The sequence below is a fragment of the Triticum urartu genome, chromosome 7 (genome assembly GCF_003073215.2).
Source record: "Triticum urartu cultivar G1812 chromosome 7, Tu2.1, whole genome shotgun sequence".
NCBI classification, from domain to species: Eukaryota; Viridiplantae; Streptophyta; class Magnoliopsida; order Poales; family Poaceae; genus Triticum; species Triticum urartu.
Genome location: NC_053028.1, coordinates 693,632,187 through 693,654,428, shown reverse-complemented (window position 1 = coordinate 693,654,428; position 22,242 = coordinate 693,632,187). Strand labels below are relative to the sequence as shown.

Here is a 22,242-nt window from a genome sequence, read left to right as displayed (position 1 = left end):
GGCCCAAAGCGGTTCTCAGTCGGTCGCGTGGTTTGAAACAAGCTCAATCACCTGCTTTTCTGTGTTTTGCTTATTTTTTCCTTTCTATATATTTTTTCTCTTTTTTTCGTTAATTAATCTTTCTATTTTTGTACTTTTTGAAACCTATTAAAAATATTAAAACAATGATTGGAATACCAAAATAACAGTTTTAAATTCTGGTTTAAATTATTTGTTACTTTAATTATTTATTAAATTCTTAAAAATCGTCAATTATTTTCAATTTAATCCCTTTGTATTTATTAGTTTTTTTAAACTTAAAATAAAAGTTTTAAGTAACTTTTTAAATTATGGATGTCTATCATGGGCATGCCCCCCCTACTCGCAAAAGTTGGAGTCATTTCAAGAATGTCCAAAGAAACATCATTTTCGACATAGGACGTCCGGATAGGCTAGAAGGCTCCGTTTGACAGCATGTTGTTTATCATCAAATAACCCAATTTTTTTCATGGGCTTGTAAGAAACATTAATTCAAGGCACCATGCCAAGTTGTTTTGGTTTCGATAAATTTTGTATTTTCTAGAGTTTTGTGGGTGACAAATGGCTGATAAATGGAAGGACGTGACACAACTTGCATACTTTGTTGAAAATCACTCAAGCTTGGCACATATGCTTACCATGGGCATGCCCACCTGCTGGCAAATTTTTGAGCCATTTCATGCATGTTCGAAAATAGCTCATGTTCAACAGCAGGTGTTCGTGTAGGCCGGAAGGGTCTGTATGAGAGCCCCCTTTTTTGCGTCGTCAAATGACCCCAATTTTTTTTCATGGGCTTATATGATCAATTCAGGTCATCATGCCATGTTGTTTTGGGTTTCAACAAATTTGCATTTTCTGGACTTTTCTCGGTGAAAAATGGCCAATAAATGGTGGGACATGACGCAACATGCATACTGTGTTGAAACTCGTTCAAGCCTAGCATGCATTCCTACTATGGGTGTGCTACCTATAGTAAAAAATAGGGTTTTTTTCATGCATGTCCAAAAATAGATCATGTTTAATAGAGGGTGTTCGGGAAGGCCACAAGGGTCCGTATGAGAGCCCGTTTTTTGGCATTGTCAAATGACCCTAGTTTTTTCCATTAGCTAATATGACCAATCCAAGGCACCTTGTGAAATTGTTTGACTTTCCAACAATTTTTGCATTTCCTGGAGTTTTCTCGATGGAAAATTGACAATAAATGGTTGGATGTGATACAACTTGCATACAGTGTCAAAAATCATTCAAACCTTGCATAGATCCCTACCATGGGCTTGCCCATTTTCTGGAAAAAAGTTGGAGTCACTTCATGGATGTCCAGAAATAGACCATGTTAAATAGAGGGTGTTCGGGTAGGCCAGAAGGATCCGTATGAGAGCCCATTTTTTCGGCATTTTGAAATGACCCTAATTTCTTCCATAAGATTATATGACCAATTCAATGCACCATGCCAAATTATTTGACTTTTCAACATATTTTGTATTTTTTGGAGTTTCCTCGGTGAGAAATGGCCGATAAATATCCGGACGTGACACAACCTGCATACGGTGTAAAAAATCATTCAAACCTAGCATGGATGCCTACCATGGGCATGCCCATCTGCTAGCAAAAGTTGAAGTCATTTTATGCATGTTAAAAATAAGACCATGTTAAACAAAGGATGTTCTGGTAGGCCAGAAGGGTCCGTATGAGAGCCGGTTCTTTTGGCATCGTCAAATGACCCCAGGATTTTTCCACGAGTTTATATGACCAATTCAAGGCACCATGCCAATTTTTTTGACTTTTCAAGGCTTTTCACATTTTCTGGAGTTTTCTCAATGAAAAATGGCTAGATGTGACGCAACTTGCATACGGTACAGGAAATCGTTCAAACCTGACATGGACGCCTACCATGGGCATGCCCACCTGCTGGCAAAAGATGAGGTCATTTCACACATGTTTAAAAATAGACCATGTTAAACTGATGATGTTCGGGTAGCCTAGAAGGGTCCGTATGAGAGCCAGTTTTTTCGGCATTGTCAAATGACCCCAATTTCTTTGCATCAGCTTATATGATCACCTCAATACACCATGTTAGTTGTTTGAGTTTTCGATAATTCTTGCATTTTTTAAAGTTTTCTCGGTGAAAAATGGCCGATAAATGGTCAGACGTGACACAACTTGCATACGGTGTTGGAAGTCGTTCAGACCTGGCATTGATGCTTACCACGAACATTCTCACGTGGTGGGAAAAGTTGCGGCCATTTCAAGAATGTTTAGAAAAAAAACCATATTCAAGGTAGGGTGTCCGGATAGGCTAGGAGGCTACGTTCGAGAGCACGTTTTTTTCCGTAATCCATCAAATGGTCCCAATTTTCTATGGCCTTGTATGACCAATATTTGTTAAAATTGAAAACAATATTTGATGACAAGAACGTTTGTTAGTATTCCAAAGAATATTTCAAATTTTCCAACATATTTTAAAAATAATAATACATTCAAAAGGATAAAATTGAATTAAGAAAAAAAGAAAAAAGAGAACAACAAAATTAAAAAAAAGGTTAGGCCTTGGCCCAACCAGGCAACGACATTGCTCCCGTCAGGCACTTTCGGCCGACCAAAGCACTCACGAATTTGAAAAAGGTTCATCTCCTTTTGTAACACCCCGGATGTAATTTACCTTAATTGTATTTCAACTCTTGCCGTTTCCGGCACTAAGTTATTTTATTTCATCTTTGTCGGGTTTTTGTCTCCGTGTGTTGTTGTCTTTGTCATGCATCTCATATTATGTCATCATGTGCATTGCATTTGCATACGTGTCCGACTCATGCATCCGAGCATTTTCCCCGTTGTCAGTTTTGCATTCCGGCGCTCCTATCTCCTCCGGTGGTCCTTTCTACCTCTTTTCGTGTGTGGGGGTTAAACTTTTTCGGATTGGACCGAGACTTGTCGTGCGGCCTTGGTTTACTATTGGTAGACCGCCTGTCAAGTTTCGTACTATTTGGACTTCGTTTGATACTCCAACGGTTAACCGAGGGACCGAAAATGCCTCGTGTGTGTTGCAGCCCAACACCCTTCCAAAGTGACCCAAAACCCACCAAAACCCCTTCCTTCATCTAGAGCGTTCGATCATGATCGCGTGGCCACAAACCGCACCTCATTTGGAGCTCCCTAGCTCCTCCTACCCCTATAAATAGGTCCTTCCCCGAATTTTCGGATCCCTTCCCCGAAACCCTAGCCCCCTTCGTCCTCCGCGCGCCGGACAATGTCCGCCGGCGCCGGACGTGTCCGACTGCACCGCGCCGCCGCCCCGCACCAGTGGCACCACGCCACGTGTCGCGTCGGGAGCTTCCCCGCCGCCGGCCCGCTCGACCCGAGCCGGGCCCTCCTCGCCGCGCAGCCGGGCCGCGTCCCGCGCCCGCCGCCGCCGCTTACCTTCCTCGTGCCGCCGCCCGGAGAACGCATCGGCCACCGTGGCGCCATTGCCAGCCGCCACCGCACCGACCCTCGCCGGCCGGACCTCGCGGCGCCACCACCGGCCGCCCTCGTCTCCGCCACGCCGCCGGCGAGCCGCGCCACCACCGGCCAACCTCGTCCCCGCAGCTCCCTTCGGCCGCCTCCGCTCGACGACGCCGACAAGCACTTGGGCGAGCACTGTTCCGGCCGCCTCGGTTCGCGTGCTGCGAGATCCAGATCCAGATCCGTTTGCCTCGGTTGACTTTTCCCTCCGAACCCTAATTTTTATGCAATCTTTGACATGCCATAACTCTGCATCCGTAACTCCGATTCGTGCGTGTAGCATATCAAAATGTTCGTCTCGACGAGTACATCATTTCATCTCATTGCATCATTTTCATTTGAGCTCATATTGATGCCCGAAATGCTATTGGAAGAGGGCTATGTGATGATTATGTCAGATCTGTTTCAGCAAATGTTTTTTTGTCATTTTTGCCATGATTAATGTGTGCATGCTATGATCCCGAGCTCTACATGTGTTTTGATGAATGCCATTCCATATTTATAGGGGTGTATGCCATGTATTTTTGTGATCTTTGTGGTGACTAGAACAAGCATGCATAGTAGCTTACTCAATGATGCTATTTTCAGGGACTTAGAATTTCACTAAGTCCTTGTCCTGATATTGTTTTTATGCCATATGTTGATGTTGTTTCCTAGTGATCCGTGCCTCTTTTGACGATGATCAGTAAGGACGTTTTGTTAATATTATGGTGCTCTATCCATCCATGTCTTTGTTTGCATTTATGGAGCAACCTAGCTTGAGTCAATCGAGCTCTACTTTTGCTATAAAATGTTCCTGGCAGATTGTCCACATGTTTAGCGATTTTGCCGAGGTTGTTGCTTGTGATCCGTGCATGCTATGTTGTTGTTCTTGCCATGTCTAGCTTCTATGCCATGTCTTCTTGATGGATGTATGCTTAGTTTGTCATGCAATGCTCTGTAGTGAGTGCATCGAGCTCGTAAACATGCCTACTTGTTAATCTGTTTGCATGCTTTAGTTTTTCACTTAGTCTGAATATGTTTATGTTTTTGCTATGTTCACATGCTTGCAATTGTATTTTCTGATCCCTTTTGGCTCATGGTCACTAAGGGACTTTTGTTATATGCTTTGAGTAGCTTCATGCCATGACTTGCTTTGCCATGATATGTTCCTGTAGCATGTAGTTATCATGCTCTAAACATTGCTTCCTGATGTTAAATTCCTGACATGCTGTTAATTTCACTAAGTCTAAAACCTATTATCTTTTGCACTTTTGCCATGCTTGTTTTAACCTGTTAATGAGTGATTTAGCCGTAGCTCAGTGTTCATCTTTTGTCAAGTAATCATGAGTGGATCCCTTCCATGTATTTTGTTGTCATGTTGGAGTGATGTAGCATGTTGTTTTTGATGCATTTAGATGGCTACTTGCTGTTTATCGCAGACCGGTGCCATATTTGTTTTGCTTGCCATTTCCAAACCGTGCATTGGATTCCCGTGATCTTTATGTCAATTTCGACCGAAATCAACTCCCCTTTCCAGTGGCACTCTTGAATTTCCACGTTGAGGCCAGGTTCTATCATTCATTTGCAAATCATGCATATGCATCACATATCGCATCCCGCATATCATACCATGTTTGCATCATGTTGCTTGAGCATTGCACGTGGTTGATTGTGTTCCCTTTTGCTTGTTGTTCTTGTTTGGGTAGAGCCGGGAGACGAGTACGTGAACGAGGAGCCCGTTGAGTACACTTACGAGGATCAAGGCAACTCTGAGAACTTTGCAGGCAAGATGACCATACCATCGAAATCACTTCTATCTTTGCTTGCTAGATGCTCACTCTTTTGCTATGCCTATGCTACGATGCCTATCACTTGCCTATCATGCCTCCCATATTGCCATGTCAAACCTCTAACCCACCATGTCCTAGCAAACCGTTGTTTGGCTATGTTACCGCTTTGCTCAGCCCCTCTTATAGCGTTGCTAGTTGCATGTGAAGATTGGAGATCGTTCCTTGTTGGAACATGTTTATTGTTGGGATATCACAATATTATCTTGTTTATCTTAATGTACCTATATACTTGGTAAAGGGTGGAAGGCTCGGCCTTATGCCTGGTGTTTTGTTCCACTCTTGCCGCCCTAGTTTCCGTCATATCGGTGTTATGTTCCCGGATTTTGCGTTCCTTACACGGTTGGGTTATAATGGGAACCCCTTGACAGTTCACCTTGAATAAAACTCTTCCAGCATGGCCCAATGTTGGTTTTACCATTCGCCACCTAGCCTATTTTTCCCTTGGGTTTCGCGGACTCAAGGGTCATCTTTATTTAAACCCCCGGGTCAGTGCTCCTCTGAGTGTTGGTCCAACCTGTCAGCTGCCGGTGGCCACCAGGGGCAACTCTGGGCTGGCCTACCGGAACCTTGGACAATCCAGTGTGCCCTGAGAACGAGATATGTGCAGCTTCTATCGGGATTTGTCGGCACATTCGGGTGGCTTTGCTGGTTTAGTTTTACCATTGTCGAGGATGTCTTGTAACCGGGATGCCGAGTCTGATCGGATTGTCTTGGGAGAAGGAATATCCTTCGTTGACCGTGAGAGCTTGTGATGGGCTAAGTTGGGACTCCCCTGCAGGGATTTGAACTTTCGAAAGCTGTGCCCGCGGTTATGGGCAGATGGAAATTTGTTAATGTCCGGTTGTAGATAACCTGAAACTTAACTTAATTAAAATGCATCAACCGCGTGTGTAACCGTGAGGGTCTCTTCTCGGGGGAGTCCGGAAAATGAACACGGTGTTGGAGTAATGCTTGACGTAGGTTGTTCTAGGTTCACTTCTTGATCATAGTTTGTCGCTTGTGCCTTTGCCCTCTCTTCTCGCTCTCTTTTGCGAATATGTTAGCCACCATATATGCTAGTCGCTTGCTGCAGCTCCACATCATACCTTTACCTTACCTATAAGCTTAAATAGTCTTGATCGCGAGGGTGTGAGATTGCTGAGTCCCCGTGACTCACAGATTACTTGCAAAACCAGATGCAGGGACCGATGATACCGTTCCAGATGATATGACCGAGCTCAAGTGGGAGTTTGATGAAGACTCTCGGCGTTACTACGTGTCTTTCCCAGATGATCAGTAGTGGTGCCCAGTTGGAGCGATCGGGGACTTTATCGCATTTGGGGGTTGATCTTTATTTTGTTTCCGTAGTCAGACCTTGAGTGTATTGGATGAATGTAATGACTTATTTATGTATTTGTGTGACGTGGTGAGTGTAAGCCAACTATGTAACTTTCCCCTTTATTTATGTACATGGGTTGTTTGCGAAGATTATCTCACTTACGACATTGCTTTCAATGCGGTTATGCCTCTAAGTCGTGCTTCGACACGTGGGAGATATAGCCGCATCGAGGGCGTTACACCTTTTTTGTTTTTAATTTTTTTATAGATTTTGTAAAGAAAAGTCTACCTATTCGTGAATTTTTTCTCAATTGTTTTGCATTAATTTATTTTTTAGGATTAAGAAAAATGCTACCTATTCGTGAAGTTTTCCTCAAATTTTTTGCATTAATGTTGTAAAAATAGTTTCCCTACCTTGCAGATTTTGCAGGTTTTTGGTTTTTTATTTTGTAGTTTTTCTTTATTTTCTGTTTCTTTTTTCGTTTTTCTTTTCTTCCTTTTTCATTTTTATTTCCCATTAATTTATCTTTCAAGTTTATTTGTCTGCTTTATTTTTTCATATATCCAATTTTTCAAAAAGATTTTTTTTCAATTTTACAAAACCTGTTCATGTTTCCAAAATTTTGTTCGCATATTGATTTTTTTAAACTTTAAATTTATGTTCTTGTTCCAAAATTTGTTCAAAATTGAAAATGTTAGTGTTTTAGTAATTGTTCGGGAAGTTAAGTTTTTTTTTGTATTTTCAATTTTTTTTAGAATTTCCAAAAAAGGTTTGCTTTTTGAAAGAAAATTTTCTACAGTACTTGTTGTTTTCGAAAATTGTTCATTTTTTCCAAAAAATCTTCATGTTTTTGGAAAATGTTCAAAGTTTAGAAAATAGTTGTGTTTTAAATGAAAATGTTTGCTAATGTACCTCATATTTTATGAAATTTGTTCGTGTCTCAATAAATATCCGTGTTTCAGAAATGGTCAAATTTGAAAAGAAGTTCAAGAGTTTCAAAAAAATGTACGAATTTATTTTTTTCCACAAATTTTCCAAAATATTTGCGTTCTAAGAAATGATCCCTTTTTTCAGAAAAATGTTTCAACTTTGTTTTCACGATTTGTTGCTGCTCTTAGCTTCTTTCAATGTTACGCCGCCTAAATAGTCACAAGCACTTGTTAGTTACATTGGCTATCAGCGAGAGGTGTCCGCTAGTTCGAATCCCCACCTAGTCATATTCTTTTCGCGACATATTTCATTGGGCGAACTGGTCATATAACATCCGCCAATGGGCAAGCCCATCGCGGCGTACACAGGCACGTGGGCTATGTAGAGATCTACACCTGTTGATGTGTTTAGGCGGGTTGTAACCCGAAGACGAAGTGAATCTTCTATTGCCTCTAGTATATTGTAATCCTAAATAATATGTAGGATATCCCGAATATGTTTCAAAATTTCTAGAAAATATGGCTAAAATAAGTTGCTACTTCACTAAAAAAGATTAAGCTCTTGCAGTTTTCCAAGGAAAAACTCATGCTATTTGAACAAGTATTATACGTTGAGAATTATGCAATAATAACAATAAGAAACTTGATATCATTATAATGTACAACAAGAGTTTTCTAGATGTGTGGTGCATGAATCAAAAGTTAGGGTATAGATGTATGTATGTGCAGTTTGCTATGAGAAAACCCATCCAAACCCTTCTTCTCCGTTGGGGCTATCGACTTCACCCTGTCTTCAATGCCTCTATCGCCTTTTGTATCTCCAAGGACATTGCCGAGTCTACGCTTCCCGACGATATCTTTCGGTGCGCCTTCTGTAGGTGCAGCTTGAGTGAGCTACTGCTGAGGCCAGCATTCTTACCACAAATGGGGCACACTTTCATTGTAGGCCTCTTGTGCTGCCACTCCATGGAGGTTTTACCGTGCAGCTTCTTGTCAAGATCCAGCAAGACTTTGGCAAATCCGTCATTGGGGTGCGCACGTCGGTGCACCTTCTTCAGCATGTTCCATGCTTCTAGAAGAGTACAATTTCTAAACAAACATGAAAGAAATTAAGTCAATGAAACCAACAGAGTAGTAAACTGAAATTTGAGACACTATCATTCTTATGATGTTTCACACATATTTGTATCCCAAGCAAAGCTTGTATTGATTATGTTAAGAATAATTTGGTCATTGATGGTTTTCATCAATTTCTTAACCGGATATTGATATATAAGACTGTCCATAGTAGGAGTAACTTCAGCAGTAACATCGAGTCTAACTCAGCAAATTTGCGGCAATGATTTAATGAGGAGAGAGATGAATTGAGTAACATAGCTAGTTACTCATACTATCGGTAACATCACGCATATCAAGACAGGATGAGTCTATAACTTAATAAATGAAGGGTTGTATGACATCCCACATATGTTACTCCCCACTATAAAGGTAGTAACATAGACTAGTAAGATATGCATGTTACTAGTCTAAGTTATTCCCCACTATGGGTAGTCTAATGCCTCATCGGTAACTGGAAATAAAAACATTTATATGCACTCTTACTTTCTAAGCATTAGGTAAGCAAGAACAACAGTTGCACTTCGACTTTTTCCTTCAAAACAATGCACTAGAACTTTGCCGCGTAGGTGCTCAACAAAATCAATGAAATCACATGCATCTTGGAAGACATCAGTGATTTCCGCATTTTCATCATCATTTATCTGTAGAAAAGAAACACAAAGTGTCCCAAAGGAAGCAAGAAAATTAGTTCCTTATTATGGTCGAGAAAGCTGCAAAGTGGAGTTCAGCCATTTGTTGCATGTAAATGATCTTCCAAAGTTTATTCACAAAATTGTCATATGTACTTACTGAGAAGTTTCGATAGTCAAAAAGGCAAGGCTTCTGAGATTCCGACTGTCCAATTTCATTCGCACACAAGCACAATACATGGGTGATGCCAAGGTGTTGAAGTGTGTATGTCGACCGAGCAGCTAGAGCACCACCAATATACATGTGATCTGTGATCTGAGAAGGACGTTCTGTACTTGCAGCATCAGAAATCAATGATATCCTCTCAAGAAGGTGCTCAAGACGGACCTGAAAACAGAAATTCATATGCTTAGTTGCTACAATAGATAGTTTGTTGCCAGGCAGGCTAGGTAGAATAGGATCACCTTCAACTCATAAGCATCAACAGCAACACTATTATCTATCCCTTCAAAGAAGCCTGTGTTAAAATTGTTGTCATGACACAATTTTACAACATCAGTCCTGAGCATGTCATTCCATTGTTCTATTTCTTTGTTTAACTCACTGTCTACCTGCAAACATAGTATTAAGTGAATACAACCGGGCAATGGTGCATCTATAAGCATCACAACACAACCATCTTTGACAATGCAACTTATCCTAGCCCGCCTCCTCGACACGATCAAGTCAGGGACTAGGAAATGGGCACCGACATGCGGGAGGGGTCTAGTAGCTTTGCCTCTGGAGCCGAATGTGCCTAACGATTAGAGGTGACATGTTGTAATCATTGGGTGTTGCCGTTCTTAGGACTTGTAAAAACTCCTCTTTCTATCAATGCATCAAGACACAAGTCTATCAAAAATAAAACTCAACCTACATGCACTATCAATTGTTGCAGGTTTATTTAAGAAATTTGAACAACTGAGAACCACAGGAAGGACATGCCTCAAACCTTAGGTTGGGTGAGAAAGCAAGGTGACTATTTATAAATGATGGAGATAACACACCATCAAAGCATTCACACAGAGAAATAGTTATCGAGATACAAACCTACGATATTTATTGTTAATTTTTTATCTAGATGGTTATTTGGTTTTGTACAAGTAATTTGCTAACCTTATGGTATATTATATCATTTCAGCCAAGCATTCAAATAGTGCAAAACAAATAGATACCAACTAGATTATAGTGTATAATATGTTAAAAATCAATAAGTTTTCCATGAGCACTTCAAAGATGTTAACCTTGGCATACTTGTTAAATTCCCTGAGCTTCATCGTCAATCGTAGACCACGGGATGCATCGCCATTTGCTTTCCAATTCTTGGTCATAAAGCTCTCTCGACAAATAGGAGATGACAGGTCAAAACTATCACGGGATAAGGTACGGGAAGGCCTACGCATATGTCGTGGAACTTCGGAATCACTCAGATCAGTATGTGCCTCTACACGACACAATGGTGAATCAGAATGACCTGCATCTTCCTTGTCAGATTCATTTGAACCTTTATACATAAGATTAAAGAAAATTTTCAATAGAGCATCTAGCTTCTGATAAAGTGTGAGCAGGAAAATGTGGAACCGTTGAAGGTCCCTCAGAGCACTACGAAAACCTCCTCGGAAGGAATTAACTATTGCTACCATATCACTCTCAGACAGAGGAGAATGATAGCTATAATCAGATGACATGTCATATTCTTCGGGTCCAGGGGTACCAAGTTTTCCAATGGAAACCTCAAACAAGAGGTTCGAAGAATAGTCCAGGTTGTTTAGTGTTAGTTCCACCAGTCTTGGATAGCTCTCTTGATCTTTCGTTCGTTTACTGGCGGGTGGTCTTCGTGGTACACCCGAATCAATGGCTACAATATGAAAGCTAGAAATCTCAGGCTCAATTTGATCATAAGAGTCTTGCAAAAGCTCTGAGATATCTGAGCCGACACTGCCGCTTATTGAAACGGATCTTCTCTCCTTCTGTTTCTTAGGGCTTTTGATTATCTCTGGCTTGTAACGGATGATGGCAGAATCATGAACATCATCCAATGAATCAAGGTTTGCATAAGCTTCTTTGTAGGCAACAAGTAAATTTGCATAGTTTCCACGCCAACCAAGGGGCCGACACCGCAGCCTATCCTCATTTCTCAGAATGAGGTCCAGGATCAAGATCCTACCTAAAGCTTCAGCAGTTTTTTCAGCAAACTCCGGGGAATCAAATGGTGTTGTGCTCTCTAGTAGAGGGGATCCGTGTACATAACTGCAAAACAACATTGCAATTTCTTTCATGTTAACTATGTACCATATTTTTTCAAAAATAACTATGTACCATATTGTCAGGCACATTACTGGTAACTTGGAGTTAATACTTCATCAGGAATAGACATCGGCTTAGTTCGAGAGCTTCTAGCATCTCAGTGCAAATCATCTCCTGAAGTTCATCACCAACAGCTATTGCTTCATGTCGAGCATTCTCTACTGCATCCTTTATTTGTTGCCATTCACATGAGGAGCTATGAATCACTCTGCCCTGCATTGGTCAAGAGAGTTCACACTATAATAATTATGTGGTTAGCATGAATTCCTACTACAAGAAAGCGAGTACTTACTTGAGGGGTCCTTACGCCAAGCCATTTAGCCAGTTCATACCCGAACCGTTCTGACTGTGTGGCCATCCTTGATGGTGCTATTTTAATGACTGCTGCAGCTTCCTTGGAAGGAACTTCACCATTTTTAGATGTTTTGAATAATGCAATGAATACAACTCCTCCAGAATTTACAGTCACCTGTGCAGAATGGTACAGGCTATTAGAAGGAAACTAGAGCCATGGCTAATAAACTATATTTTCCAGTATGAAGTGGAATCCTTGTGAGAGATATTGATGTTAGCTTTTTGCGGAGGTGTTGTGAGCTTTAGCATAGTTCACATGATTCTTACTGTATCAGTACATTGTGGTAGGCAGAAAAAGAAAGTAACAAATCTCTACTCGGTGACCACTGAGATGAAATTTGATGAGAGAAGTGGTATATCTAGGATAACAATCAAGTTTACCAGTTAGAATCTTACCAACAACAGGGAAGACAATTTACAGGAAGATGGATAAGTAAAAAGGAAAATACGAACCTCAAAACTTCTATTAATATCATCATCGGTGGGTTCCGAACTTGTAGTAGTATGTTTCGTATGGTGCAATGAAGAAAGAGAGGTCCAGCAGAAGTTACTTGACTCTATGTCCATCATAGAAACACTCCCAAGCCTTTCCCAGAGGCTTGTTTTTGGCAAATAATCACATGGGCCAGAGTCGATTACATCGCTACTAGAGTCTACGATTTCTAGCACATCTGGACTGCAATATAGAAAATATACAACATTAATAACTTGGTTGGGAAACTTATCCCATGAAAGGAGCAAATTCATGCCCTTGCTCGATATTGTTTTAACCATATGAATAAAATTAGAGTAACCATCTGGTCAGGTATGCCTACACTACTTTTACATGATTGTTCATTTGATTTTTCGTGAATGTTTCAACATAGGGCGTTCAACTTTACTCCACCCACTACAATTGTAGTTTTTATCAATTCTCAAGATTACCAAGGAACACTGTGCATCTCTCAGCTAATAGGAGGCCGAACATAAAACGTTTGGGCAATAGCGGTAACACACGGACCAAGTTCAGAGTGATAGTGATACACACTTGCAGACAGAGAATGACCATCACATCACATCGAATGTTTCATAGAACAAAAAGAACCTCCTGAAAGCATGTCACGTTGATCAAAGATTATAACGGAAGCATAGTCTCAGGGTATAGGTAGCCCGGAACCAAACCACTCACAAATAATAATAATGTAACCAAGCATATCACACAAAACTAAGCCAATTAATTACGGTACCTGATTCATATCTCAACAGGAATCACAAAAAATATGATCCTTATGAATTATGGATCAGACATGGTACATACTACAATTAAGTAATAGATCCCACAAGCGACATAACTAATTCTCCTACCTCATTGAGGATTCGATAACCAAAATGCCCGACTTCGGTTGTGGCGACTGGGATAATGAGGACATCCTCCCGGTGCGCTTCCTCATTGACGCTACCCATTCCTCGAATCCACTCTGCAATAAATCAGATCAATCTGGCTCTTTGCCGCCAAGAACAGGGCCCAGAACCAAAGAAATATTTTTTGGTTGGGGCGATGCACTTACGGAGGAGGATGTGCGGGAGAAGGATCTCGACTCTATTCCCTCTTCCATTCGTACAGGAAAATGTGGACAAATGGAAAGTGAAAATCGAGTTCTTCAGATAATCTTGTCAAGTTTGGCCGGTCATGGATTGGTGAAGTTTGTGACCAATCAAAGGCAAGGGGATGGGGGAAGAAGGGCAAAAATGCTATTCTCCAAGAGAACTTCCGCACGAGTGAATGCCCATGCAGGCCATCCATGTTTGTCTCAATTCTTTTCGGCCATCCGTGATAAGGCGCATGCAAGCCATCCATGCTATTTGCAAAGAGGACATGCATGTGCATTGCCATTTTATTCTCCCTCTCGGATGATGTCTTCAATGATACCCAAGTAAGTCAAGGACAACATGCTGAGTGAGGTGTCTTGTCACCTCCGCCTCATGCGCTTGCATCTTCTTACCGGAAACACGCGACCCTCCTCCCTTTTCTCTGTTTTTCGTGGGACCCTCTTCTCTGTTATGGATCCATACTTGAGGATAAATAATTGGATGGCAATAGGCAATGTTTTAAATTTTCTTCATGCTTCACTTTCTGAATGGCTCATGATAAATCACCATGCACGCATTCAATTCATTTGTTTCGGCGTTTTGTAACGTAACCTGATAACGACGGGATCTGAAAACGATTGTTTTTGTTTGGTTAGACTTCACCGTAATGCGATCCCGTGTAATCAGATAACGCCGCTGTACAAAATTGATTCCGCCCACATGTCCACGGTATCTGTTCCCTCTCTCTGATGCAAAACTCTCGCTGTTGTTTGTTCTTTTACCCGAGGCTGGAAGAGCGGCCCCAATGGCGCGCTAGATTGGGGTCCGGCCGGCATCGCGCAAGATCAGAGCAGCCGGCGGCGCGCATGCTTGGGGGTGGCCGGCTGCGATTGAGATGGCCGGCGGCCGGCGGCGCACATGCTTGGGGGCGGCCGGCTGCACTTGAGATGGCCGGCGGCTGGTGGCACGCATGATCGGGGAGGCGAGAGACAGGGCAACTCTGACAGTCAGGGAGAGAGAATTCTCATGCATTGGGGAAAAATAGAGCAGATCGATGGTATCCAATTCCTTTACCTTTGACGAACCAAACAAACTAGGAAAGAAATCGTTACACCTCCTAAAACGCTGTGATCTGATTACGTTAACGTTAACGTTACCATTCTTGCAACCAAACACCTCCTTAGAGTAATCCACGTAATCCACTTATTGGGCAATTGTGTGTTTTCTCATTAAGATTTTATTACGAAGTGTTACACTCAATATTCAGTTGCTGCTGATGATTGTATAAAACCTCAGACATTGTAAGGTCCCAACACTTGATCATTCCGTTGGGTGTCGAGCTTAAAATTAATGTCCTAACTGAAGAGCCTGAAAAAAAACAAAAATCAGCATTCAAACGTAAAGAAGGTGACCCAAGTATGTTTAGGCTCTCATGATTTGTAGCTCCAGAATTGGAAATTTGTTTCTTTGTTTTTACTTTTCTACTTTCACTTTTGATATGGTGTTGAAACCCTTTCTCAAGCATCCTTTCATTTGGATCGGAATGATGTTGGAAGGATGGTGTTCTATATGGCATACATGGCGCAAACTTATAGTAAACTGTTTTATTTGGCTAACCTATTTTATCATACTATAGTATCCACGAGTATAACTTTTTCTTGTTATGTAGCTAGCATAGTTAACCACATAAAATATTGCTAAATGCTAATTACACATTTGTAAGTTATATCATTGAAATTATTTTGCTTATGCTAAATCTAATAGTGTGTCGTGCATTTTTAACCTCCACTTTGCTGGTTACCTACATAACACTTGTGCTATAGAACTTATCGAATATTCAATATGACTTTGTTCGTTGGTGTTTCCATATCCTTGATGGCCCATGCTTGCTAGCTACTCTCCATATCTATATAGAATAGCATGTATGTTCTTATCTGGATTAGTTGATGGCCTTTGCTACCGTGGATAGTAGACCATGAGTGAAATCATCAAAAATAAAACTTTACCATTTACAGTCCCATGCTTCTGCATGAATGCATCTTTTTGTTCGGTCCGGGCGGAGTTTCTTAGTTGTTATTGTCATTTTGGGAGAACTTCTATGTTGCCATACCTTTTAGTATATAAAAAAATGGTCCTTTGTACGAACTCTTGGTGCCTTTTGATGCATATACTCCCGCAGGCCGCAGCCAAATTAGAGTGCATATAGGATTTGTTTGAAGTTAAAAATTCGACTAAGTTTGAAATATTTATCAACATTTATAATACCCTATCTTTACCATTAGATTCACCGTGAAATATATTTTCGTATGATGTATATTTAGTATTGTAAATGTTTGTATTGTTTTCTACAAATTTGGTCAAAGTCTGCAAAGTTTCACTTTGGAAACATCTTATATGCACTATTGGAGAGAGTACTAGTATAGTGTCAAAAACGCTCTTTATTATGGGATGGAGGGAGTATAGTTTAGTTCAGGGTTTTAGTTGCGCTCACTAGCATGTTTTTAGGACACTTAGTACCATGTGTGTTGGCTCTTGCCACTCATGGCAGCATAGAATGGGGACAATGGTCCATTATGACAGCCATATGGTTGAAACAGATTCCGTTATCCTGAAAGCTTTGCTACACCTACGTGAGATTAGGGGGTCAAGAGGGTTACGGGGTGACTTGTGTGAATTGCCTATTTTTTTACTGGCCATTAGTTGTGGGCGCAGGCACATCCTGAAATTCAGGGGGTTGGGGGGGGGGGGGGGGGGGGGGGGGGGGGGGGGGGGGTTGATTTGATTAGTGGGAAAGGTAATTACGTAGGGGTTTGTAAAAACCTTTCGTAAGTCTAGCATTTTTTATCCTGAAATGTGTAAGAAAAAAGAAACTTGTTTCAGGTTCCCTTCACTTTTTGTTGGATCCACATGCAGAATTCCACCAGAACTGTTTGTGCCAATGGTTTTGTCTATGCCATTGGTTTCTGTTGGAAAGAAAACGAGTGCTTCTGAATGGCGCTTCCGATGTGTAGACGACTAGTTCCTATTTGTTCATCATTCATACAGTCATTATGTCTAAATTTAGCCCCTGCGCTAGCTGTTGGCATTAGCGCCACTCGCTCCTTCACTCTTACTGCAACTCCACGCCACTCTCGGCTCCTTATTCTCCTCTCAGCCTGTTAATGGTCGCCATCACTACTCAAGTATTAGTCGGAGATCCATCCATGCAAGCTAAACACGCTCCGGTGTCCGCTTTGCTGGTTCTCTTCGTGCTCTCCGTCGTCCTCACGCTCGTGCCGCAGCCGCAGAAATCATTCTTCCAGGCTCGGCCACTGCCGCTTCTGATCGACAATGATGGCGGAGGCATTGTGGCTCACGCCGACCCATCCGGTGGCTGCGACTACTCTGACGGAAAATGGGTGAAGGACGCCACTACCGCGACGCTCTACGGGGAGGACTGCCCATTCCTTGATCCCGGCTTCCGCTGCGAGCGCAACGGCCGGAACGACTCATCCTTCCGGCACTGGCGCTGGCAACCTCGCGGCAGCTGCCGCCTCCCTAAGTAGGTAGCCATCGCCATTGACATCTCTCATCAGAGAACAAAACATTTTGTCTTGTCTCTGTCACCTTTCTAAGTACGTTCAAATTCAATAGGTTTAATGCGACGGATATGTTGGAGAGGAGCCGGAACGGCCGAATCGTGTTCGCTGGCGACTCCATCGGCCGTAACCAGTGGGAGTCCATGCTGTGCATGCTCGCCAGCGCCGTGCCGAATGGTTCGAGGATATATGAGCACTCCGGGAAGCCCCTTAGCCGGCACAAGGGCTACCTCTCCATGATCTTCCTGGACTACAACCTCTCTGTGGAGTACTACCGCGCGCCGATGCTCGTCATGGTCGACCGCATCCCGCCGGTGGCAAGCAACAAAGGTGCAAGCGTCACCAGGGGTGCCATCCGGCTGGACGCGCTGCCACGGCACGCCACGCGCTGGGCCGGTGCTGATGTGCTCGTCCTCAACACGGGTCACTGGTGGAATGAGCACAAGACCATCAAATCGTATGTAATTAGTTAACTAATTAGCGTGCTAGCTACTGCATTGCATTGCTATGATCGTGATCAACTGACTAGAACTGCATTGATCCATACTGCAGAGGAAATTATTTCATGGTGGGAAATCGGTTCAACATGAAAATGGACATCAAGGAAGCGTTCCGGTTATCCCTGCAGACGGTGAAAGACTGGGCGCTAAGCAATCCACGACTCTCCACAAGGGGCTATCTCTTCTTCAGGAGCTATTCTCCATCGCACTACGACAACGGAACGTGGGACACTGGGGGCTCATGTGCAGACCAACGGGATCCTCTTATGATGACCACTGGCGAGAGCAACCAAGAGTATTCGTGGATCAACACGATGATCTCGAGCACAGCACGGGGCACAATTAGACAGCAGATGGACAATAGGGTGGTATTCTTGAACATAACGCACATGACAGCACTGAGAAGGGACGGTCATCCTTCACGGCACCGAGAGCCCGGGACGCCGCCGGATGCCCCAGAGGATTGCAGCCACTGGTGCCTGCCAGGCGTGCCGGACGCGTGGAACCAGGTGATGTACGGGCACCTCGTGTCTACGGGATATGGCATGAGGTTGGTCAAAAAATAATCAGCAGCTCATCTCGCACCAATTCTAACATGGCTGCACACACGAACTTCACACCCACGTTGCATAATTCATGAAATGCAGAATTAGCAGAGATTTAGATAGGGTAGGGAGCAGGAGCATGGTGTATCACAAAAGCATAAAGATGTATGTAAAGTGTTTGACTCTGGCACATAGGGTAGGCAGCAGGACCCCGGTGTATCACAAAAGTCAGAGGAGCACCCCCGTGCATGCATGCATGCAGAATTGGCGTGAGGCAAGCTGAGCCGTTGATCCCATGGACTCTCAAGTTGTTGCATCCGTCTGATCGGTTTGTATACACACAAAGACGAGCAACAAAACCTGGATGCTTGATCCTGTTCAAGTCACGAACTGAGCATTGCTCAGATCAATGGCTATGTTTCTTGTGGTGAAATTGGTATGCACTATGATAGATCCACATAGATAGCTTCTTTTTACAGTAACCGAATATTTTACTAAGAGCATCTCCAACAGCCGCCCAACGCGCGGCGCGCTAAAAACCAGTTTGCAACACGCCCATCGGCTGGTTTGGCGCGTCGGGCAGCGCTGGCTCCAGCAGCCGCGGTAAAATGCAGCGCACGCGTAGCTCCAGCAGTGCGCAAAAATGCAGCGCGCGCTCTCGCGCAAACAACATATGCGCTCCAAACACAAGCAAGAAGATCAAACACAAACAAAATAAATCAACAATAAATGGTTCAATTTCGTTATTATAACTCAAACAAATAGTTTATCTTTCAATACAACAAATAGTTCAATAATACAACATCAAACGCACAAATCATGATGCTCTTTGTCGGCCATTCCAAGCCCACCACTCCTCAGTGAGATCCTTCTGAAGATCATCATGCACTGTGGGACGTCGAATGGCATGATAGGAGGCAACAAAATGGGCCACCCTTTCAGCCCTCCGCCGCACTCGCACAGGATGTCCCAAGAGCTCACAGTGAGAGTAGTCTACATCTTGGCCATGCTCATTCTCAATGATCATGTTGTGCATGATCACACAAGCGTGCATGATGTACCAAAGCATCTTTTGATCTCAAAATCTAGCAGGTCCTCTCACAATAGTAAATTGGACTTGCAAAATCCCAAAAGCTCTCTCCACATCTTTTCTAGCTGCCGCCTGAGCATTGTGGAAATCAAGTTTTTTCTTACCTTTCGGTTTTATCAACGGCTTCATAAATGTTTGCCACTTTGGATAGATGCCATCCGCAAGATAGTAGCCATAGTTGTATGCACGGTCATTTGCTACAAACTGCACCGGTGGCAGTTCACCATTTGCAATCTTATTCATCAGTGGTGACCAGTTGACAACGTGGATGTCATTCAAAGATCCAGGCATTCCAAAAAAAGCATGCCAAATCCAAGTCTCTTGATCGGCCACCGCTTCAAGGATTATAGTGGAACCCTTTTTTTGGCCGTGAAATTGCCCATGCCATGCCTTTGGACAATTCTTTCAACTCCAATGCATGCAATCTATTGAGCCAAGCATACCTGGGAAGCTACGAGCTTTGTTCATCTCCAATAGCCTTGCGGCGTCTTCAGCATTGGGAGATCTCAAATACTCATGGACGAACACTTGCACGATTCCGACTGCGAAGCGCTTGACACACATGATGGCTTGGCTCTCACCCATGGCCAAGTGATCATCAACTAGATCAGCTGGGATACCGCATGCCAACATACGCAAAGCGGTTGTCACCTTCTAAAAGGTGCTATGCCCGAGCTCTCCGGCGGCATTCCTCCTTTGCTGAAAAAATCGGTCATGGCTCGCTAGTTTGTCTGCAATGCACCTGAACAACTCGGTGCTCATCCTAAACCGGCGACGAAAGTACGACTCGAGGTATGTGGGATTCTCCACAAAATAGTGCCTCATCAATCTGTTGTGGGCATTGATCCTATCCCTCCAAATTTTCTGCCGACCCATAATCGAACCACCGTGCTTCGGTTTTTTATTGATGTGCATAGCTAGGATCATTACAAGATCCTCTTCCTCTTCCATATCAAATTCTTCTTTGGAAGAATCATACAATGAACTCATCTACAATGTTCAATTTAAACTAGGCTATAAAAACTACAAACAACATGTAAAAAATGTGAAGTTGAAGCAATACATACCTTGCGGGCGTTTTGTCGAACACCTTGCGGGCGCCGAGCGGTAGTGGGCGGCCGGGCGATGTTCGTCGGAGGACTGCCGTGCGCGACGGGCGGTTGACTAGGGGAAGCCGCGGTGGCGCGGGGATAGGCCGAAGGAGCGCAGATGTCTACTACACAACCTTCTTCTTGTAGACGTTGTTGGGCCTCCAAGTGCACATGTTTGTAGGACAGTAGCAAATTTCCCTCAAGTGGATGACCTAAGGTTTATCAATCCATGGGAGGCGTAGGATGAAGATGGTCTCTCTCACAACCCTGCAACCAAATAACAAAGAGTCTCTTGTGTCCCCAACACACCCAATACAATGGTAAATTGTATAGGTGCACTAGTTCGGTGAAGAGATAGTGATACAAGTGCAATATGGATGGTAGATATAGGTTTTTCTAATCTGAAAATATAGAAACAGCAAGGTAACTAATGATAAAAGTGAGCACAAACGGTATTGAAATGCTAGGAAACAAGGCCTAGGGCTCATACTTTCACTAGTGCAAGTTCTATCAACAATAATAACATAATTGGATCGTATAACTATCCCTCAACATGCAACAAAGAGTCATTCCAAAGTCACTAATAGCGGAGAACAAATGAAGAGATTATGGTAGAGTACGAAACCACCTCAAAGTTATTCTTTCTGATCGATCTATCATAGAGTTCGTACTAGATTAACACCTTAAGACACAAATCAACAAAAACCCTTATGTCACCTAGATACTCCAATGTCACCTCAAGTATCCATGGGTATGATTATACGATATGCATCACACAATCTCAGATTCATCTATTCAACCAACACAAAGAACTTTAAAGAGTGCCCCAAAGTTTCTACCGGAGAGTCAAGACGGAAACGTGTGCCAACCCCTATGCATAAGTTCATGAGGTCGCGGAACTCGCAAATTGATCACCAAAACATACATCAAGTGGATCACGTGAATCTCCCATTGTCACCACAGATAAGCACATGCAAGGCATACATCAAGTGTTCTCAAATCCTTAAAGACTCAATCCAATACGATAACTTCAAAGGGAAAACTCAATTCATCACAAGGAGATAGAGGGGGGGGGGGAAACATCATAACATCCAACTATAATACAAAGCTCGCGATACGTCAAGATCATGCCGAATCAAGAACACGCGAGAGAGAGAGAGAGATCAAACACACAGCTACTGGTACATAACCTCAGCCCCGAGGGAGAACTACTCCCTCCTCGTCATGGAGAGCGCCGGGATGATGAAGATGGTCACCGGAGAGGGATTCCCCCCTCTGGAAGAGTGCCAGAACGGGTCTAGATTGGTTTTCGCTGGCTACAGAGGCTTGCGGCGGCAACTCCTAATCTAGGTTATAAGTTTGGGTATATATAAGAGGTGTTGGAGTCGGGAACAAGTCAGGGGGGTCCCCGAGGTGGCCACGAGGTAGGGGGCGCGCCCAGGGGGGTAGGGCATGCCCCCCACCCTCATGGGTGCCTCGGGACTCTTCTGGCCCATCTCCGACACATCGTGGGCTTCTTCTGGTCCAAAAATATTCTCTGTGAAATTTCACATCAATTGGACTCTGCTACCTCTTGAGCACTGCGTTGGATTTCCCCGAAGAGGAGAGGATGATGCAGCAAAGTAGCATAAGTATTTCCCTCAGTTTTTGAGAACCAAGGTATCAATCCAGTAGGAGGCTACGCGCGAGTCCCTCGTACCTACACAAAAACAATAGCTCAACGCAACCAACGCGCTTAGGGGTTGTCAATCCCTTCACGGTCACTTACGAAAGTGAGATCTGATAGAGATGATAAATAATATTTTTGGTATTTTTGGTATAGAGA

The 22,242-nt window shown here is 43.1% G+C and overlaps 2 protein-coding genes across 2 annotated transcripts; one reads left to right on the top strand and one right to left on the bottom strand.

The window, feature by feature from the left end:
* Positions 1 to 8,618: 8,618 nt before the first annotated feature.
* Positions 8,619 to 13,639, bottom strand: LOC125525821 (dual specificity protein phosphatase PHS1-like). The gene is made up of 9 exons (XM_048690822.1): positions 13,592 to 13,639; positions 13,389 to 13,501; positions 12,498 to 12,720; positions 11,983 to 12,159; positions 11,743 to 11,903; positions 10,628 to 11,633; positions 9,809 to 9,955; positions 9,504 to 9,731; positions 8,619 to 8,684 (listed from the first exon to the last, which is right to left on the bottom strand). Exons 1-9 carry the CDS (start codon positions 13,637 to 13,639, stop codon positions 8,619 to 8,621), a joined length of 2,169 nt encoding a protein of 722 aa, XP_048546779.1.
* A 3,135-nt stretch (positions 13,640 to 16,774) lies between these two features.
* LOC125519441 (protein trichome birefringence-like 9) lies at positions 16,775 to 18,257 on the top strand. Its single transcript, XM_048684249.1, has 3 exons — positions 16,775 to 17,154; positions 17,247 to 17,648; positions 17,744 to 18,257. Exons 1-3 carry the CDS (start codon positions 16,775 to 16,777, stop codon positions 18,255 to 18,257), a joined length of 1,296 nt encoding a protein of 431 aa, XP_048540206.1.
* Positions 18,258 to 22,242: the final 3,985 nt, after the last annotated feature.